We start from the raw sequence: 21,605 nt of genomic DNA on the forward strand, positions 1-21,605 counted from the left end.
TTTGCCACAAACTCTGATTTTCTAATCTCTATATCTTTGCAACCCAATTTCTTAGACCTTTTATATTTCCAACTATGAAAATCCTTATAACTTTGCAGCCTGATTTCGTAAACCTTTGATAACCTATGGATCCTGTTAGATCAGAGCTGAAAACTTTAGAATGGTGGATATTGAGATTAATGCTTGATCCTCTCTTTTTCAAAATATCGAGACTAACCTAATCTTGTACTTGTATCCTGAAAAGTGTATAGAATTCAGCCAATCAGAGTCGCGTATATGAAGCCGATAAATTTAAAATTTTGCGCGCTATTTAAGATTATATACAGAAACGGTAAGAACTCTCTAAATCTAAAAAAACAACAATTTTTTTTGATTTTTCTCCACAATAACCAAGAAAGAACGGTTTAAGAAGAAAATCAGAAGTGTGTCCATTGGATACTCAGGTTAAGTAATTGGGATTAAGGATATCTAATTCTTAAGTTTTCAGCTCTGATAATCTAAGTTTGAATAATGAAAGTGTGCAACAAATATAAGGATTAGTAAACTAGAGATTGTGGCGAATGCTCAATTCTTTTGAACTTTTCCTTATGTTAGATCGAAGTGATCTAGACGTCTGGTTTAAGAGTTTTCGTTGGAAAATCAGATTCCTTTTTAAGTATCGATACCCTAGATTCGTCACCTTGGAGTCTATCTGTGATAGTTTGTTTTCTATTCTTGTTCTTCCAGAGTTTATAACTTCGAATTCCTTTATCCAACCTTCAGTTTTCTTCTGTATCGTTGATATCTTAGATACAAGGTCAGCTGCTATAGATTCAAACTTCCCCAGTCTATCCTCAACACTGGAGATATTTCCAAATACGCTTCCATTTATTTTCTTCACATCCTCGCCTTTCAAATGCAAATCATTTTCAAATTAAAAGTCAAACTGGAATTCTAATAGATTCGATAACTATTTTATTTTATCGTCTTAACTTGTTTTCTTTACTTTAACAAACTGAAATTAACCCTATCCAGGACTAAACAAAGAACAGAGAAGCTAAATCTTAAACCTGCATGATACAACATATAATACTAAACCTAGATCATAGAACCTGTTTGATAAAACATTGAAAACTGAATCTAGATTATAACCTGCATGATACAATATATAACACTAAACCTAAATCATAGAACCTGCAGGACTAAACAAAGAACAGAGAAACTAGATCTTAAACCTGCATGATACAATATATAACACTAAACCTAGATCATAGAACCTGCAGGACTAATCAAAGAACAGAGAAACTAGATCTTAAACCTGCATGATACAACATATAACACTAAAATTAGATCAAAGAACCTGCAGGACTAAAAAAAGAACAGAGAAGCTAGATCTTAAACCTGCATGATTCAACATATAACACTAAACCTAGATCATAAACTACATAATACAACATAGAACGCAAACCTTAGATCAAGAGAACAATAAAACTTGAAAGTATCTAAAAAAGAAAGAAAAATTGGCATTTTACATATTCAGAACTTGTCAAATTCAGAATCTAAAAATTTAATGCATGGAAAACGGAAATTATAACCGGATACTGTTTCTAACCAGAAGATTAAACATTTCTCATTTATTACCTTCAGGCTAAAGTTTAGAATTATCAATGTATCCAGATTTTAAGTGATCCTTGAAATCTCGTCGATAGTACCTTTAAGGATTATATATTGTTGACAGTACCTTTCAGTTCTCAGGATTATATATTGTCGACAGTACCTTTCATTTCTCAGGATTATATATTGTCGATAGTACCTTTAAGTTCTCAGGATTATATATTGTCGACAGTACCTTCAAGTTCTCAGGATTATATACTGTCGACAGTACCTTCAAGTTCTCAGGATTATATATTGTCGACAGTACCTTCAAGTTCTCAGGATTATATATTGTCAACAATACCTTCAAGTTCTCAGGATTATATATTGTCGACAGTACCTTCAAGTTCTCAGGATTATATATTGTCGACAGTTCCGTTAAATTTAAAGATTAAATAAAAGATTTAAGGATTAAATATTGCTCTAATGATATTGTTCCTAGTTTATTTATACTCCTCTCCTGAAAGCTGAGGCTCGCTTCAACGTCAATTATTTTAGCTTTCTGCTGATTAAACTGAAAATTAATTGAAAACAATTAAAATATTTAGAGGTCGGGTGCAAAGTATTCTTAATTTTGAACGCTTCATCTCGATATCCAATTTGGGCACTTTTTTATTTGAGAATAAATTATTGATCCTTCAATTAATGTTATCTACTAGTATGACCACCACGAGATATCAAAAAGGAATTAAATTCATCCGTAGGTCTGCATAAGATGAAGATCAATCTTGATCCTGATATAGACACCAGAAAAGTTCTGACTCAAGGATTTGCTGATATAAACCACGACAAAATTAATCATTACCTTGCTCTCAACAGATTTGAGTTGGTCCAAGGAGCTGGATATCTCCGGTAGGTTCTCAACCTGAACCTTCATATTCTTCAATTCAGATTCCAAACCCTCGTCCTTACTCTTTAAATCAATCAATGACAGATCTAAGGATTTACAGGCTGCGCTCAAGGTTTCTAGTTTTCTCTCCAGGTCCTTTACAGGCCCGTTGGAAGTTCTCTTTTCTAATCCTTTCTCTAGTTCCTAAAAACATACACGTAAATTTTTTATATATAGAATATTAGCTTGGGAACCCAGCGTTGCCCAAGGTTACTAATAGTTACTTCCACCGTTTAGCCGCGCTTGGTCGTAAATTACGAGTTTAGCTTATTTTCCCTATAGAAGTGGATCCTCTCAACTTAGAATCTTAAAACCAAGCTAAGATTATTCCTGTGATTCTCATGAGTTCCCAAATCAAAATTTGAGGCAAATCATAATAGTTACTCCGACCGTTTACCCGCGCTTGGTCGTAAATTACGAGTTTAGCTTATTTTCCCTATAAACGTGGATCCTCTCAACTTAGAATCTTAAAACCAAGCTAAGAACATTCCTGTGGTTCTCATGAGTTCCCAAATCAAAATTTGAGGCAAATCAATTCAGAGTTCATGAGTTATAATCGGACATCCAAACAAACAAACATGACATGTATCATGACCCCTCCCCCCCAAAAAAAAAATATATATAAACTACTGTTTAGAAGATAATTACATTTAGACATGAAAAATGGCTTTACCGCTAAAATTACTACTTAAACTTACAAAATGAAAAAGCACATTTTTCATTTTAAAAAAGTACATCATTATATACATTCATTGTTAAATGTACATATGTGGAAGATGAAAAGTACTGGAAGAAATTCTTTTTGTGAAACATTCAGAAAAGGTCTGGAAACAAGTTTACATTTGCAGGAAACCAAGAAATTACAAAAAAAGACGGAGTAAATTCCTCACAATTGTCTCTTCTAGTGTTAATCCCAAATATACCTGTAGGGCGGATAAGGTTGCATACATTGATAGGTTCGACTCCGCATTTTCAGTCCAGGACTTTAATTTAATTTCAAGATCATCCGTCTTGTTGAAAGATTTGGATATGTTCTCATCCATGGAGGAGAGAGAGGATTGAACTGAACTAAGCAGTTTGGATTGAGTTTCAACATTTTCCAAAACCTCGTTTAGTCTTGTCTCCGCCAGGGCAGATCGTTCCTAAAATAAATTCTTTCTATAATCCCTTCAAATAAAGGGACTGTCAGTCAACGTAATTTTAAGTATCCCTTCAAATAAAGGGACTGTCAGTCAACGTAATTTTAAGTATCCCTTCAAATAAAGAGTGCCACTGACGATACCTTTAAACCTTTTTTCTAACCAAGAAATCCTATTTTTCCTATCTAAAAATGGATAATTTTCAATTGCGCGTTTTCTATAATATTGCCTCGTGGATTAGATGAGGAAAAAATGGCGGAAATCACCCCTTTTCTAGATGGGTACTGTTGTGAATCAAACATGACACTTTTTAAACAAATAATCACTTTAAATTAGGTTGACAGTCCATTTATTTTTTGATAATGAATGATTGAAGCAAAAAACTTTATTAGCAATTTCTGTTCCACGAGCAATTTGGAATAAATGTACAGGGTGTAAAGAAAGTAATGCATCGCTCAAAATAAATTGTTTAGATGCGTCAAAAAAATTGTTTATTTTAAATTTATTTTATTACATATAATGACCCTGTAGAGGAGGAAATCCCCGAAAAGGATTATAAAATCCGCAAATCAGGAGCGTCAGATCCTGGAACCATGAGAAGGCCTACTCATCTTCCTCTCCTTTAATACACTCGTTATTTATCATGTATTTACATGTAGAAGCAATAAATGTACTTCTAAAACCCTGATTATTATAGACATATCTTACTCGGTTTGGCAATGATGCCGAATTTAATGAGCTTGAGCCGCGGTTTAAATCTGCCAAAAACCGGTTTCAATTCAGTGCCGACTTAAATCTTGAAAATTGCAATACAATATTATGTGGAATTAACCATTCTTTAAATTCGGCCTCAGGTTCTCCAGGATCTCCAGGCTGATGTTTCTCCAGGATCTTTTCAGTAGCTTTTCCAATTGAGCAATATTCTGAGGCTGGTTCTTTTTCGACTTCATCTCTTCCTCCAGCATAGACCATTGGATTGAGGTCCGGAGAGTTAGGAGGCCATTCCTTCTTCCCCAAAAGTTAACCTGGTGGTCCTTGAAGCGCAGGTTCAAACATGTCCTCCTTTTCCAGACATTGCTTTTAGACGCACTAATTAATTTTTGTTTTGTTTTCTAAAGGTTACACCACTGATGAATATGTTTGTGTACATTAAAACTGCTTTAGTAAGGGCAGATAAAAAAAATAATTCGTCATTTATTCGTTGATCGCACTTTTTTCCACCAATTTTGAGCCAAAACAGTCTTTACACCCTATACTATATAATATATACTAGGATGTTATTTGATATTTAACCTGACTATTTTTACTGATTTCAGTAAAATCTTGGTTGAATTTATCGTGAAGAATTTGACCGCTAGCTGACATTTCCTGGTTGAATTTATCTTGAAGAATCTGGCCGCTAGCTGTTATTTCTGTCTTTAACTTTAGAACCTCAGTACCTAAAACATTTAAAATATCTAAAGGAATGTTGTCTTCATGTGTTCAGGTTCATTGAAATCTTTCAGGTTTGATGGACAATAAGATGTTTTTAGTCCTATTCAATCATTTGTAAAATAGTTAAACGACTGATTTATTGTAAATTGAAGAACTTGATATTATAGATCAGTGGAACTAGAACTATTTATAGCACTGTTGTTTTGGTTCTAACACTTTTTTGGTGATGTATTTTATATCTAAAATGTATCTATTTTGTATAGTATACCTAGTAATTCCTCAATTTCCTTCAGTTTCTGCGAATTTTCTTGAATTTTCTGTTTTAAATCTGATCTTATTTCCTCAACTAAAGCTTTAGATCCGGATACATCGTCCTCCTTTCTCTAAATTTATAAACAATTTTAGAATTAAAGGGAGTGTTCGCAAAAATGAAAGAGGCTGATATCAAATTAAATTCAAAATTGAACTCTACTTATTTTACGTTTCTCTGTTGCGTATATAATGGTTATATAAAATGGTTAAAACCGTCTTATACCTAGGCACGTTATAAGACCCATACAAATCCACAGAATTGCATTATTCAACTATGATCGTAAATAATTCAATTAAATTTAGAATCAATTATTCAGATTTTATCACCAATAAATGTCAAATTTATTTCGATGCATTCGTATAAAGTACAAATTTCATAATGTTTTTATTTAAATATATATGATGTAATTTAAACAACGATAATTTGGCCGCAACTAGGTGTCTTTGCTATCGATTTTTCAGTGATTTTACTTGGGAGAGCCACCTAGCGGCCAAATAATTGTCGTTTAAAGTACATATTTCTGATCTAAAGATCTGCTAGACAAACCTGGTTTAATTTCTCATGGATCTCCCTGATATTGAGTTGAATGTTTTGAACCCTCTCCTCCATCCTCTCATTCACCAGATGCTCCTCCTGCAGGGCGGAGCTAAACTTTGTCTCCGCCTTTTCGTGGTTGCACGAGAGATTAGAAAGTTTGGATTCAAGGTTCCCAACTAGAAAATAAATGAAATTTTGCATCCAAGATAGGATAAAGTTAACAACTAGGAAAATCTAAACTTTATAAACTTCTTGGAATAATTTAAAATTACATTCCTAAAAGTTCAGTTTTGTTCTTCTCCTTCAAGATGGTGTCAACATTCTTCTGCATAGAGGAGATCAACTTGTTCTGGGTTTCCGTTGTACTGTTCACGATGTTCTTGAAGCTGTCCAGCTCATAGGTTGACATCTCGGTCTTCATGTTGTCTAAATAATTATAACATTGTTACAGATGTTTTTATAAATCAACAAAAGGAACTGAATTTTAGCCACAAACTCTTTAATCCCTAAATCTATGGTCTAAGTTTGAAAGATACCATTACAGTGTGCATACCATTAGGTAAAATAGGGGTTATAAAAATAGAGTTTGTGGCAAAAACTTAATTTTTTAGTGTATTCTGTTTTGAAGTTTTGAGCGTATAATTTAAAATCATCTGCGAAGTTATATCATATTTAAAAATTATTTTCTCTACAAAATGGGGCTGAGTTCTTGCTTCCAATTCGAGTCCCTATAGCTTTGCAACCTGATGTGTAAACCTTTGAAATTTCAAGTTGTTTGATCTAACAAAATTTACATTTTAAGATATCTAAGGTTTACGTCATTGGGTTGCAAAGATACAGGATTAGAAAATCAGAGTTTGGGACTAGAACTCAGTTTCTTTCGGCGTTGACAGATGTGTATAATCCTGATCGAAGAAAACCATATCGTTTGTTACTGAACGGGTTAAACAATTTGTTAGGCCTATTGAAATAAAAAAAATAGATTTAAGAACGGACAAAAAGATGCGCAACTTCACACTATCTACTGGAGATTTTAAACTGTGTTTAAAATATATGTATACCTAGACTGCGTCTAAGTTCTACAAGAGTCTCCTTGGTTTCATCAGTTAAATTTCCTCGAATTTTATCCGTATTTGATGTATAATTATCAATCTTGTAAACCAGGTTTTCTATCTTCTTCTCCAGGTTCAACGTATGGTTGGATTCAGTAACCTTGATATCCTGGAGAGCAAGCTCTGAAACCTTGATTCTGTCCTCCAGTTCAGATAGTTTAATCTCCGTAGATCCGATCATTTCAATGATATGTCTTCGATTGTTTTCCATCCGACACTCTAGCTCCTTCCTCACTTGCTCAGCCTGTAAGTAAATACTAGTTAAAGACAATGTTCGTAAACATTCAATGTTCCTGTAAAAGAAATACTAAGCTGTCCATTAAGACGAACAGTCTGGGGTTAAGTCGTTTAGAAGAAACCTAGTTTCCTACTGCAATTTGTAAGCTCTGTGGAGGACGATAAATGTCCAACTATATTTATTCAATTTTCTTTACTGAAACTTCGGATAGAATATCTTAGAATGAATTTTGTTGTGAATATCTTTGTGGTTATCTGCTTTAGTTTAGGGCAAGAATTGTAAAAATTATTCTGAATTTTATATCTAATCTTTGTAGAAATGTATTTTTGCACTGTAATTATTCTGTAGTTTTCTCTAAAAGTTTGTTGGCGAAGAAAAATAATTTATATTTGTATTATTCCGAAAGGGCCTTTAAGCAAAACTGAATTAAAACTATTTATCAGCTTGATTTAGTTTGAAAAGAATTCATTAAACGGTAGAACATGAGCTTGCAGTTTAAAAGTTGCAGAGTTTGCAAAATAAACTACATTCACGAAACTTTAAGGTTTGTAAAATATTTGCCTCTTATTTTAATTCTTCACAGAAGATATTTTTTCCAAAAGGAACTGAACATACGACACAAACTTTAATTTTCTAAATTCCATGTCTTTGCAAGCTGATATTTCACATGCTGACTATTTGTAGCAGAATTCATAATTTGAAATGTCAAAGGTTTACAACGTCAGGTTCAAAGATATAAGGAATAAAAATTAGCATTTGTAGTGAGTTTTTTTAGTTAAGACGCCCCTCAGAGATAGAATACACATGTGTTGGATGGTCAGATTGGACGCTCACATAAAAGGAAAATGTAGGATAAACACAAAGAATGCACAGGATGAAAAGCAAGATAGGACGCTCACATAAAAGGAAAATGTAGGATACAAACAAAGAATGCACAGGATGAAAAGCAAGATAGGACGCTCACATAAAAGGAAAATGTAGGATACACACAAAGAATGCACAGGATGAAAAGCAAGATAGGACGCTCACATAAAAGAAAAATGTAGGATACACAAAAAGTTTAAGTTTGAAATATTCAAATACACTATTAGGTTGCAAAGATATAGGGATTAGAAAACTTGATTTCTTGGTGGTGAGGAATTAGTTTCTGTGTAGACTAAAACATGGACGATGATGAAACACAAATGAGTATTCAATATCTATTCATAGTTTCCGTTCTTGTTGTTGTTGTAGTTTACAAGATAAGGTTTATATGATTACATTTTAAGCGTTTAATTATAGAAAAGATGTTGTATGACTGGCCTTTTTCTATGTAATATGTGAAAAATCTAGAAAATCAAGGTTATCAGTTTTCAGATTAAAAAAAATATCTTTTTTATAGATTTTAAAAATCTGCTTTTGAATTTTTAAATGGAAGAGAACTTAAAATTTAGTTTGAAGTTCCATTAAATATTTATCTGTTAACCATTATTTTATAAACCGAGACAAATTTAGCTGTACCTGGTTTCCAACAATATCCAGCTCCGACCTGATCTTAGCCTGCTTCTCCTTAATCTCCTTCAATCCTGCTGATCCGTCCTTCTCCTCCCGGTTTATCTTCTCATTAAGTCGGTCTATCGTCTCCTTCCTCACCTTCCCCTGAACCTTTAAAGTCTCCAGGTCAGAATTTAACTTGCCCAGGTTAGTTTTCACGTCCTTGAGAGCCTGCCAAGATGAATTTTTTCCCATCTCATTTTCTGCTAACACGTCTACAAACAAGCAAAAATTAAACTGAATACAATGCATTTTAAATCGGCATCAACTGACACATCTCCCCCCCCCCCCTCCGAAATGTTCAAAAATCTCAGGAACCCGTCTCAAAAATAATTTTGATCTCCTTCAAATTGTTACACACTTAGAATTACATTTCTGGGAAAGAAATTGATTTTTAGTCACAAAAATACAAATACATTTTTTGGCCTGTTTCCCGAACTATTTTTCTACCTGAGAGTTTAGCCTGAACATCAGCAAACTTTGTCTGGTTTGCTCTGGACGTATCTTCAACATTCTTCTCCAGACATTTCATTTGCTCCAGAGTTTTGGTTCTCAGATCATTCAATTCCTGATTTATTCTCTCCAGGTTTCCTATTTTCAAATCCTGAACCTTGGTTCCCAAAGCTTCAACCAACTTTTTATTCTCTAAACTCATGTCCAGGAAATCTGAATGTTTGTCGACAAACTCCTTCCTCAGCTCCAGTAGCCTCTCGACGGCGTCCAGCTGCTTGCTCTCCGTGTACTCTCTTAACTCCTTCATCTTGTTCTCCAGGCTTTTAACGACGAAGGTGTAATCCCCTGTGTGGTTCTCATGCTTACCAGCAATCTCTTCCAACTCGATCATACACTAGAATGGTATTTAGTAGTCAATTCAATATTTAGTTTTTTACTGAACATAGTCTTGAACATATGGTCAATCTTTAAATTTCCAAAGAATCAGTTTTGTCAATTACCATTATGTCAACTCAAGGTACTAATGCAAGGAAAGATATTTCAGAGGTGTACGCATTTTTTGTACTGCAGTGTACTGTCTTTGGGCGGAAAAGTAAACACAAGACGGATGTCACAGCCTGACATGGAATCCGTTTTCACAAAAATAATCTGTGAAATATTCTGGTCATAGGAAACTATTATGCGAATTTTCAAAATTATCAAAATTAAATGCTTTTAACCTCCTCGGATACTAAACGAACACTGATGCATCTATTCTTGTTTACAAAGTCCACCCAGAGAGAACTGGTTTCAATGTGTACGCAGAGTATACGCGACCGCAATTAACTTTCCTTGCATTAGTACCTTGATGTCAACTGGTCTAAGTTTACCACAATGTACAGTACATCCTAGTTGAGCACACTTGTTAGAAGTTCATACTTCCCGGTCAATGGTCATATTTTTTCCGAACTGTGTACTGCAGTTGCATACTGCTTATTGTTGTTTGAAACCAGTTTTAAATAGTAAACTAAATAAGATATAGAGACGTAGACGTAGACGCAAATAGATTATCAAGTACAACAGGTGGCAACAGAGAAATGGATACACGACGTCACAAGTGTCAAATAAAACAAGAAAAACGAAATTTTCTCACATTAGTTGACATATTTTCCAATATTAAATAAACAAGTGTAAAACAGAAAATAAAGAACACATACAATTGCACTTATTTTACTGTTAGATAAGCACTTTATTTTAAAGTTATCACTATTATTAATAATTTTGTCGGACACAAGAACTAAGTTGACACTTGTGACGTAAGAATACAGCTGTACTGAAAGTCTACTAATTCTACGTTGTCGTCTGTTGTACTAGAAGTCTGGAATCTATTTGCGTAGACGTATTTTGAAGAAAATCACAGAGGGCAGAGATGATCTGGGAGAGGGGGGGGGGGTAATCATTGTTATCTAATGGTTCCTTAAAATGGACTTATAAAGTCTTCTCAGATCATATTCAAAATTAAAATAAATGTCCGTGCAAGGTCTCCAATGAAGGGGGGTCTCTGATATGTACTCTGCAATGATGATGATGATTTCTTCCCAAACACAAACATTTGCTCTTTCAAGAAATATTAAAACGGAAATTTACAGGATATAAACGGGTAAACCGTGTCGCGAAATGCAATCTGGAATTGCAACTTTAAACCTAAACAGACATTGCAGTGCAATTTTAAAAGTCAGGTAACAGAGAACATTAAAAGTTTTGCCCGGTCAGTTTTTATAGCAATGTCCCTGGCCCTCCCCCTTTAAAATACCAAAGTTACGCCTCTAATATTTAGCGCAAATAACTCTATCCCTCCTTTGTTAGTCTTTCTTTCCTCAATTTGGTTTGGTTCGTTTTAACTTTTAATACCTTAGATATTTTATCCTGCGCTGTATCAACCTCCGCCGCAATACCGCCCAGGTGGGAGTTGGTTTCAGCAAGGATATTCTCCACGTAGTTCCTGAGATCCAGTAGGTTTCCTTCAACACTTAACCTTCTCTCCTCATCCTCATCGTCCTGCATAAATACAGGTTCATTGTTCAGGAATCGTGAGAATATGTTCGAAAAGATGTTAGACACTTTCTCAAGGGCATTTTCCCAAGCAGCAACTTTCCAAGGGCTTTCTGCCAAGCAGCAACTTCCCTAATGTTTAATTTTCCAATCGGCAACTTCCCACGTCTGTCCTAGCCGCATGGCGCTTGTCCCCTAACCAGTTCTAGCTGCAGCTATCGGCCCCCTTTTTCATCTTAGGCGTAGCGCTTGTCCTCAAATGCAGCGGCGTTTTTGAAGGCCTAACCTAACCTTTGGGAAGTTGCCGCTTGGAAAGTTGAACATTTGGAAAGTTGCCACTTGGGAAATTGTCACTTGGGAAGTCTCCCTTGGGATCCTTGGGATAGTGCCTTTGGGAAAATACCTAACACTGTATAAACAAACATATTTAACTACGTAGCTCGTGCCTTAATTTTCAACTTTTTTTTGGCGTGAAGAGTAAGTGAAAAAAGATCACCCATTTAATGTTCTATTAAGTAGGTTGTGAAATGATGTTCTGGAATTTGACTTGAACTGCAAAATGAACATTTTTAAAGTTAAAACTACAGTATAATTTGACTTTGGTTCAACATTATTATTTTTTTCTTTTTCTTTCCAACTTATTGCAAATATTTGGGAATGGGTAAAACCAAATTCTTGGCACTTTTTTCTTGCTGGTAGTGCACCAATAAGCCAATTAGCGTTCTCAGAATGTTAGATAACGTTCCTTTTAAAACTCATTAACGTTAGTTAACGTCACTTTCATACGTTGTAGTAACATAAAAATGAACCCAATTTAACGTTAAATTTACGATATTATGCTACGTTATTTAACATGACATTTAATGTTAATTAAGACATTTTGCCGGAAGGGAAAACGGATGAGGGTCGGACGGCATAGGGAGGGGTAAGCGCATGCCACAAATCCCATTTTGTGATGTCATCTCACAGCATATATTAAGAATGTCTTGAAGACAATGTCTGCACCATGCATACTCACTTGTGACCCCGGCTTAATTTGACGAGGTTAAAATTTGTGAGTTTGTTTATTTTGATTGCAGTTTGCAGTTTGCAACTAGACTTATATGTTGCCTTGGATGCTTTCTAGGTCGCAGTCGGATGAGACTGTTTGTTAATAGTTTAAAATTTTAAAGTTTTGTTTGTAAGAGCTTAGCAATAGAGCAGTGAAATTAAACCTTAGTTCTCCGATCCTGTTTCAGGTTCTTCAAATCTTTCTCCAAACATATTATTGTCTCCTTCACACGATTCAAATCATCTCCTGAAATTTGAAGGAATTGAGTCTTTGACACAAACTCTGATTTTCTAACCCCTATATCATTGCAACCCAACTTAGATATGTCAAACTGTGTCTAAAATAATTAAACATAATGTAACTTTTTTTGAGGATTAAAATACCCGTTAGGTTTGATGAATTCATCTTCTCCGTCTTGAAGTTTTGTAGCTGTTCCTTTAAACTGTTCTGCTCCAGGTCCTGAGTATACTGGATCTGCTGGATCTGGTCTCTCACCTCCTTCAAGCTGTTGTCGAACAGGACAGATTTATCTTTTATAGATCTAAACAGGAGTTTATTTTTTTTAGAAATAAACTGGAATTTATAAATCTGAACAGTTGGAGTAGTTTAGTTTCAGATGAACAGGAGTATAATTGTATTGATATAAACAGAATCTGAACAGTTGGAGTAGTTTAGTTTCAGATGAACAGGAGTATAATTGTATTAATATAAACAGAAGTTTAAGTTATAAGTTTGTTCAAGCAGGAAGTCCTTATGAGGTGTAAAACCTATAAACGATAAAATTAGTTTAATACATTAAATGGAGAATAGGATTTACTCTGAATTCATTCAAAGAATTGAAAACAATTCAATTACACTTGGAGGAAAAATATATTTCTCTAATTCAACAACTTTAAATGAAATAGATTTAATCTTGATTTTTTTTATTATATATATATATTTTTATATCGTTTTATAGTTTTATATTTGTTTTAAAAGAAAAGAGGACACGGGGATAAAATTGGTGGCGGCCTTTCCCAATCAGTTGAATTTTCTGTAGCTCTGGTCATGCGAATTTAGGGTTAAATCTTAGAAAATGTCGCATGAATCCTTCCTCCCTACTCCTTTTACAAAACACCAACCTCAGTGAAAGCCTAACTATCTCAACCTAACCTAACACTAAATAGTGTGTATAGAGCAGCCAAAATAAAAACCACCGTTTCAAAATATAAATACAGATAAAAAACCATGTACATGTACTTTGTACAAGCACTGCACATCTCATTTGGTCTGACAAACTGAGCTGACCCTACGTGTTAATCACTGAACATTCAACTTTTTAACGAAGAAAATCCAACATTTGGACATCTTTCTTTAATTAGCTGTGTTTCTTTTTGCAGTGCATTATGAATTTTATAAATGTATATTTTCAAACAGTTAACAAATTCCTTTACACATTAAACCCGTCCACTATTTCTGGAATTCCAATTGTGAAACAAAAGTTGAGAAGTTTTTGAATACCGTAATTGCAAACAGAGTTCAAGAAACTATTGAAACTGTGTTTCTCGGAACATTCCTGTTATTTTTTAACTAAAAGGTAATTTGAAAACATCCAACTCTTGACCCGAGTTCTCGAGAAAATGGAACTGAGAATGATTAATCACCAAACTTTTAAGTATTTAACTTTTTCCTTTTTATAAAGGGTGTCCCAATAAACATGAGAATTGAAAGACGACTCGAATATCGTCTTTGATTTCCAATAACTTATAAATAACATAACGGAGGTATTAAACATTTCGAACAGTTTTGTTGATTTTTGATTATCAGGAATCTGGACAAATTTCCTGATTTCTCCGTTGATTTTGAAAGTAAAAAAAAAATAGTAGACCACATTTTGGAAATCCCCATACTATTAGTTTTCGGTGTTAAATGTTTTAACTGTGATACTACAAAATCATATTTACGAAATAATCCCGCTTGGAACAAAGACGATATACTAGAAATTCAGATTAATTTGTGCCTTTTTTCTTTTTAGAGATTTCAAATACAGGATTAACCAGAATGTATAGTGTCTGTTTCTTTATATTCATGATTACTTTGGAAATCATTTAAAAAACTTTTTCAATGTAAAAAATTAATTTAACTTGGGGTCTTAAGACTTTAAGTTTTTCTTTGCATTTTTTTAGAGCCACTATTTAAATTTTATTTTTGGTGTATTTGAGCTACAGTCAAAGAAATAAATACACATATCATGCGTTCTTAAGCATACAAATCTTTGAAGGGTACCACAGTGAACCGGACATGCCACTCTATTAAAATGTCGTCTACAGCCCATTAAAAAAGCTAACCTTATATTTTTCTCTATCTGAATACAGTTAGTAGCCACCTCTTTAATCTTGCCAATACTATCTTTAGTAATATCCTTGAGGGTTCGACTATTCTCTTGAACCTGCTTCTCCTGGTTCACCAGAACACTCTTCAGCTCCTTCAAATCCTTTCCCTGGTTCTCTATATCAGAGCAGAATCTGTCTCCTAGACAAGTAGGCTTTAAAGGGACTGTAAGTGTAATTTCAAGTGGCCCTCCATGCAAATATGGGAATGTGGAATTCTCAACAGTTGCCTTAAAACCTTTATTTGATCAATAATAGGGGAGATATTGTCTTTTTTCTCGGTTTAAAAGTTTTTCATTCTCAAAATTCCTAATAGTTTTCCTGCAGTAGAGATGAACAATTGAAAATAATAATTCTTCCAAATTATAAAAATTTATTTCTAATTCATACTTGATCATACAAAGCTTCAAAGGGTACCGTTGTGAATCGGGCATTGCCACATTTGCAGGTTATTTAATACCGGGAGATACTACAGTTACCACACAGATATAAAAAAATCCTATAAATCGTCTTCATTTTACGCGGCACATATTCATCAATAGCTAAGAAAAAAAGATATTTAGCCTTCTTCCCAAAATGTAATGCATCTTGTTCAATGTTTACTGTGCCTCCTTGTTTTCAATAAATAATGTATATGAATATCGAAATATAAAGAAAGTATTTACTCATGCTGTTGTTTTCCATCTTTACTCCGTCCACAGACTTGGCAATATTTGATATTTTATCCTGGAAGTAGTTGATCTTACATCTCTCCTTTTCCATCCCTGTCTTCAAATCATCCAGCTCCGTCCTGTCCATCTTACTGAACATAACAGAGAATAAATCTAGCTCCGTCCTGTCCATCTTACTGAACATAACAGAAAATAAATCTAGCTCCGTCCTGTTCATCTTACTGAACATAATAGAGAATAAATCTAGCTCCTTCCTGTTCATCTTACTGATCATAATAGAGAATAAACCTAGCTCCGTCCTGTCCATTTTACAAAACATAACAGAGAATAAATATAGCTCCGTCCTGTCCATCTTACTGAACATAACAGAAAATAAATCTAGCTCCGTCCTGTTTATCTTACTGAACATAATAGAGAATAAATCTAGCTCCTTCCTGTTCATCTTACTGATCATAATAGGGAATAAACCTAGCTCCGTCCTGTCCATCTTACTAAACATAACAGAGAATAAATCTCGCTCCGTCCTGTCCATCTTACTGAACATAACAAAGAATGAATCTTGCTCCGTCCTGTCCATCTTACTGAACAAAGCAGAGAATAAATCTAGCTCTGTCCTGTTCATCTTACTGAACATAACAGAGAATAAATCTAGCTCCGTCCTGTTCATCTTACTGAACATAACAGAGAATAAATCCAGCTCCGTCTTGTTCATCTTAACGATTTAACGATTTTTCTCTATTTCCACGAGTCTGATTTTTATAAAATTTAAAGATTAGATAGAAATTATAAATTAACACATTTTTGCTTTTCCTTACTTTTGATTTTGAGAAGTAAAAAGGTTCGTTGATTTTTTTGTGGTTCTATGTGAGTATTAAAAAAAATTAAAACAATTTTTCAAAATATTGCTAAAACTCCATGCATATAAGAAAAAAAATAGTTTTGATAAAGACTACAATAATCACACTTTTTTGACTCCTCCTGTATATTTCAGGGATAAAATGTTTTCCTAGTTGTCTGGATCTCTGTGAAATTTTGACAAGAATTGAATCCTAGGATAACGGAGAAAGGACATTTCTTCAATTAAACATTGTGTATTATTTTGTCCGCGACATCTTTACTGTCGATACCTGTTTAGCTCTTCTTTAAGATTATTAAACCTCTTAGCACTCTCCTCAACCTAGATTAAATAGAATTTAAAGATCTTAAAAATTGAAAATATCTGAAAATGTATTTTTGAAATAACAATATTTGTTCCGTGCTGTATGTGTACCTTTCCTTAGATTAATAAAGATTATCCAATCTTTAGTTTGATCCAAGGATTAGAAAAGATCGATCATATTTTGCTCGATCCAAGGATAATAAAGATCTTATTTAGCTTGATCCAAGGATTAATAAAGATCATATTTAGCTTGATCCAAGGATTAAGGAAGATCATATTTTGCTTGATCCAAGGAAAGATAAGATACAGTTTATTGCTAAAATACATGTATCTGTGAACAGAACGAGTTTACAATTACAAATTGATGATTATACGAAGCAATTAGGTGGAAAACAGCTCTTGGCTGTTTTGATTATTTTTTCCACCTAATTTCAATAATGATAACAAAACAATTCAATTAAATAAATTTATTATTAGGAAAATAAAGATCATATTTAGTTTGATCCAAGGATTAATGAAGATCATATTTAGCTTGATCCAAGGCTTCATAAAGATCATATTCAGCTTGATACAAGGATTAATGACGATCATATTCAGCTTGATACAAGGATTAATGAAGATCATATTTAGCTTGATCCAAGGATTAATGAAGATTACCTTATCTTTCGCTTGATCTAAGGAGTGTTCCAACTTCAATATCTTTCCAATCTTTTCCTTTTGTTGATCTAAATCTGTTTTCATCTTACCAATCTCCGCCTCTAAATAGAATACAGATTAGAGAGAAACCAAAACAATACATTATCTTGAACCAGAGACAAGAAAAGAAGGCTTAGCTCGGATGGTCAGATTTGTAGCATCCAGGCCCAAATATATCTACACATTATTTACATGTAAACCCGTTCCGGTTTGGGCATTTCTATTGTACGGTCCTGGCCAGAATATATCTACATGTAAAACCGTCCCGGCCTGAACAGTTTACATGAAACGTCCTGGCTTAAACAGTTTTACACCTGCAGTCCCGGCCTGAACAGTTTTACACATACAGCCCCTGCCTGAACAGTTTTTCACGTGCAGTCCCAGCCTGAACAGTTTTTCACGTGCAGTCCCGGCCCGAACAATTTTACACATACAGTCCCGGCCTGAACAATTTTACACATACAGTCCCGGCCTAAACAGTTTTACATGTACAGTCCCGGCCTAAACAGTTTTACATGTACAGTCCCGGCCTGAACAGTTTTGCAGATACAGTCCGGGCCTGAATAGTTAACATGTAACGTCCTGGCCTAAAGAGTTTTGCACATATAGAGCAGCCTGAACAGTTTTACATTTAAAGTTCCTGCCTTAAGTTTTATGTGTACAGTCCCGGCCTGAACAGTTTTACACATACAGCCCCGGCCTAGACAGTTTTACACTTACAGTCCTGTACTTGATATTTCCACAGCCCTAGCCCGGACATTTCTACGGTCCTAGTCCAAACATTTCTAAGGCCCTAGCCCGGACATTTCTAAGGTCCTAGCCTGGACATTTCAACGGTCCTAGCCCGGACATTTCTACACGTACTGTCCTGGACCTGACATATGTACCCGACATTTATATATGTACTTTCCTGGACCGGAAATTTCTATATGTCCTGTTCTGGTCCGGATATATCTAAATGTACTGTCCTGGACCAGATATTTCTACTGATCTAGGCTTGACTGTCTTTTAAACAATTTTTCACATGATTTTTAAGTTTTTAGGAATTCTGATTTCATAACAGTTATTTTTTATTCATTAGTTTATCTAATTTATGCTAAAACCAACAGTTTAGTTTACTTTTTTTAGGAAATATTCAATACTAGCCTTAAAGGGCGCTTCGCGCCCATCTTCTAAATTAATTGTGAACATGTTCTCTTTGTGTACATCGAAAAACAAAACAAAAATAATTCGCGGATTTTCACAAAAAAATTTCGTGGATTTTCAAAATTTTCAAAAATTTAATGAAGAGACAAACATTTGAAATTTTGATCATTCATAAACCTTCCCTGGGGTCCCTAGATGTCCCACAAAAAATTTGGGCCCGATCGGTTCAGCCGTTTTGACGTTTATTTGATACAAACAAACAAACAGACAAACAAACAGACAGACAGACAAGCCAAATTTATATATAGATTTTAAACTTTGACAAGTCTCTGTGTTGTCTGTGAATAAGAGAGAGAACAAACCTGTAGATGTTTGTTTATTTCCCAGATACTCAATACTTGTTGAATGATCGGTTTGTTTCCCTTTGAGCACAGATATCTCTTTACCCAACCTTTCCAACCTTCCGGTCATCCTAGGATCCTCAGCTACTCGGCTCTCATCCTAGGCAACAATTAGAGGTAAACTTTTATGAATTCGGATCAACTTGCAAAGGGATTAACCACTGCTTCAGTTTGAAAAGGATTGTGCAAAAAATGCTTCCTCAAGAACTAAAAGTTTTGTTTCAACAGTAGATATATTGCTGAACTATTGAGCAATAAGTTACTAGCAACTGGTTCAACTACCTCTCTCACGTTCATAAAAAGATTGAGTCTTTGCCACACACTAACATTTTCTAATTCCTAAAGCTTTGAAACCTGATGGTGTAAACCTGTAAAATTTCAAACTTAGATAATTTGATCTTACATACGTCAAAGTTTGAAAAACCAATGGTCTACGCATGTGCCCCATTACTTCTTAAAGCTAACGCGTTGCGACACTTTAAAATCGAACTGCAGTCTTTAAAAATGCACAATTTTCATAGCCGCATGGTTTTCTGGGATTTTGGTAATTTAAATCTATAATTCTCGGCCTAAATATAGAAGAACATATTTTTGTCTAGAGCGGAGAAAATATTCTTTTCTTTATCTTTTCAATGTTCATATCCTTACTATATACGCAGTGTTTAGACTTGTGATTTATGAGTTTACACTGTATGTATACTGAGCACTGAACAAGCTGAACAGGCATGAATTTTCTTATTTTCATTCCAGAGAGAAATGTATAGACAATGCAGTATATATAATGATAAATGTTTTAAAAATTATTTTTCCTTATTCTCCTTTTCATCAGATTCTTATTCTTATAATCAGATTCGTATTCTTATAATCAGCTTCGTATTCTTATCATCAGATTCGTATTCTTATCATCAGATTCGTATTCTCATCATCAGATTCGTATTCTTACAATCAGATTCGTATTCTTATAATCAGATTCTAATTCTTATCATCAGATTCGTATTCTTATCATCAGATTTGTATTCTTATAGTCAGATTTGTATTCTTATCATCAAATTTGTATTCTTATAATCAGATTAGTATTCTTATCATCAGATTCGTATTCTCATCATCAGATTCGTATTCTTACAATCAGATTTGTATTCTTATAATCAGATTCGTATTCTTATAATCAGATTCTAATTCTTATCATCAGATTCGTATTTTTATCATCAGATTCGTATTCTAATCATCAGATTCGTATTCTNTATTCTTAACATCAGATTATTATTCTTAACATCATATTCTTATTTTATCATCTGATTCTTATTCTTATCACCAGATTCTTATTCTTAATATCATATTCTTATTTTATTATCAGATTCTTATTCTTAGCATCATATTTTTTTTATCATCAGATTCTTATTCTTATCATCTGATTCTTATGCTTATCATCAGATTCTTATTCTTATAATCAGATTCGTATTCTTACAATCAGATTCTTATTATTATCATCTGATTCTTATTCTTATAATTAGATTCGTATTCTTATCACCAGATTCTTTTTCTTAACATCATATTCTATTTTATCATCAGATTCTTATTTTATTATCAGATTCTTATTCTTAACATCAGATTCTTATTCTTATCATTAGATTCTTATTCTTATCATCAGATTCTTATTCTTATCATCAGATTCTTATTCTCATCATTAGATTTTTATTTTTATCATTAGATTCTTATTCTTATCATCGTATTCTTATTCTTATCACCAGATTCTTATTCTTATCATCAGATTCTTATTCTTATCATCAGATTCTTATTCTTATCACCAGATTCTTATTCTTATCACCAGATTCTTATTCTTATCATCAGATTCTTATTCTTATCATCAGATTCTTATTCTTATCATTAAATTCTTATTCTTATCATCAGATTCTTATTCTTATCATTAAATTCTTATTCTTATCACCAGATTCTTATTCTTATCAAGGACAAGGGCTGAATTGTTGCAAAAATTGGAGATTAGCTGGTATCATATATTATAGATAATTTTGAGAACAAGAGCTGAATTGTTGTGAAAATTATTATTTGATATATTTTGATGTCGTCTTTGCATACTATTGTATTTAGTAAAATGAGAAGTAGATCGTTTGTCTGCTAAAGTTAAGAATTTGTTTATGTTTGATTACATAATAGATATTTTCGAGGTCAAGAGATCTAGTGAATTAGTCGAGAACTTTTTTTATGATCTTCTCAATATTTACAAAGTACCTAGGCCTGGGGTTAACATAGCAGGATGTTTCATGGACTAAACTCAATTTATCCATAACGTAAAGTAAACTTTTAAAATAATGGATTTTAGATCAATTCCGGGGATATATGTGAAATCCACCAGGCGAAACATGATTTGAAGAAATGGGTGACTGTTCCTGAAAAGTAATAAATACACCACTAGGGGAGGTTTAGGAATTAAGTACAGTGATAATCTAAATAAGCTTGAATAATGAAAATTGATTGATATTCCTTAGAAATTGTATGTGGCATTCAACATTGATAACCTGATTATAGCAATATTATTGTATGAAAAAATAATCACAGAATAGCCCTAATCCTGCAATTTACAAAATGTGGTCGCTAGTTTTTTGCTCTCAAAATATCAGAGATATTAAGAATTCAGTGTAAATTTCAATTAATTAAATAAAACCAAGAAAATGTCTCATTCTAAACGAAACCATTCATATCTCCGGTATATATGAAAGCACAAAAAATGCGTAATAACTGTGTCATTTTTGGAGAGAGGATGATGATTTCCAGCAAATGTTAGC

At 33.6% G+C, this 21,605-nt stretch overlaps 1 protein-coding gene across 2 annotated transcripts in view; it reads right to left on the reverse strand.

Moving 5' to 3' along the window:
* Positions 1 to 529: 529 nt before the first annotated feature.
* Positions 530 to 21,605, reverse strand: part of LOC111695234 (COP1-interactive protein 1) — a 31,621-nt gene continuing 10,545 nt past the window's right edge. The window contains exons 7-25 of one of the 2 annotated variants that reach the window (XM_023464464.1): positions 18,766 to 18,904; positions 17,219 to 17,319; positions 16,530 to 16,579; positions 15,397 to 15,533; positions 14,690 to 14,873; positions 12,746 to 12,903; positions 12,526 to 12,608; positions 11,171 to 11,317; positions 9,278 to 9,674; positions 8,795 to 9,042; positions 7,006 to 7,300; positions 6,227 to 6,370; positions 5,954 to 6,126; positions 5,363 to 5,477; positions 4,954 to 5,099; positions 3,445 to 3,663; positions 2,438 to 2,665; positions 2,071 to 2,146; positions 530 to 888 (exon numbers count right to left, since the gene is read on the reverse strand). In XM_023464464.1, the coding sequence (XP_023320232.1) occupies positions 545 to 888; positions 2,071 to 2,146; positions 2,438 to 2,665; positions 3,445 to 3,663; positions 4,954 to 5,099; positions 5,363 to 5,477; positions 5,954 to 6,126; positions 6,227 to 6,370; positions 7,006 to 7,300; positions 8,795 to 9,042; positions 9,278 to 9,674; positions 11,171 to 11,317; positions 12,526 to 12,608; positions 12,746 to 12,903; positions 14,690 to 14,873; positions 15,397 to 15,533; positions 16,530 to 16,579; positions 17,219 to 17,319; positions 18,766 to 18,904 (3,384 nt within the window). In that variant the 3' untranslated portion in view covers positions 530 to 544. Of the gene's footprint in view, positions 889 to 2,070; positions 2,147 to 2,437; positions 2,666 to 3,444; positions 3,664 to 4,953; positions 5,100 to 5,362; positions 5,478 to 5,953; positions 6,127 to 6,220; positions 6,371 to 7,005; positions 7,301 to 8,794; positions 9,043 to 9,277; positions 9,675 to 11,170; positions 11,318 to 12,525; positions 12,609 to 12,745; positions 12,904 to 14,689; positions 14,874 to 15,396; positions 15,534 to 16,529; positions 16,580 to 17,218; positions 17,320 to 18,765; positions 18,905 to 21,605 lie in introns of both variants that reach the window. The other variant, XM_023464465.1, reaches the window with a different exon arrangement.

Source organism: Eurytemora carolleeae, unplaced genomic scaffold (assembly GCF_000591075.1).
Source record: "Eurytemora carolleeae unplaced genomic scaffold, Eaff_2.0 scaffold189, whole genome shotgun sequence".
In the NCBI taxonomy this organism is placed as follows: domain Eukaryota; kingdom Metazoa; phylum Arthropoda; class Copepoda; order Calanoida; family Temoridae; genus Eurytemora; species Eurytemora carolleeae.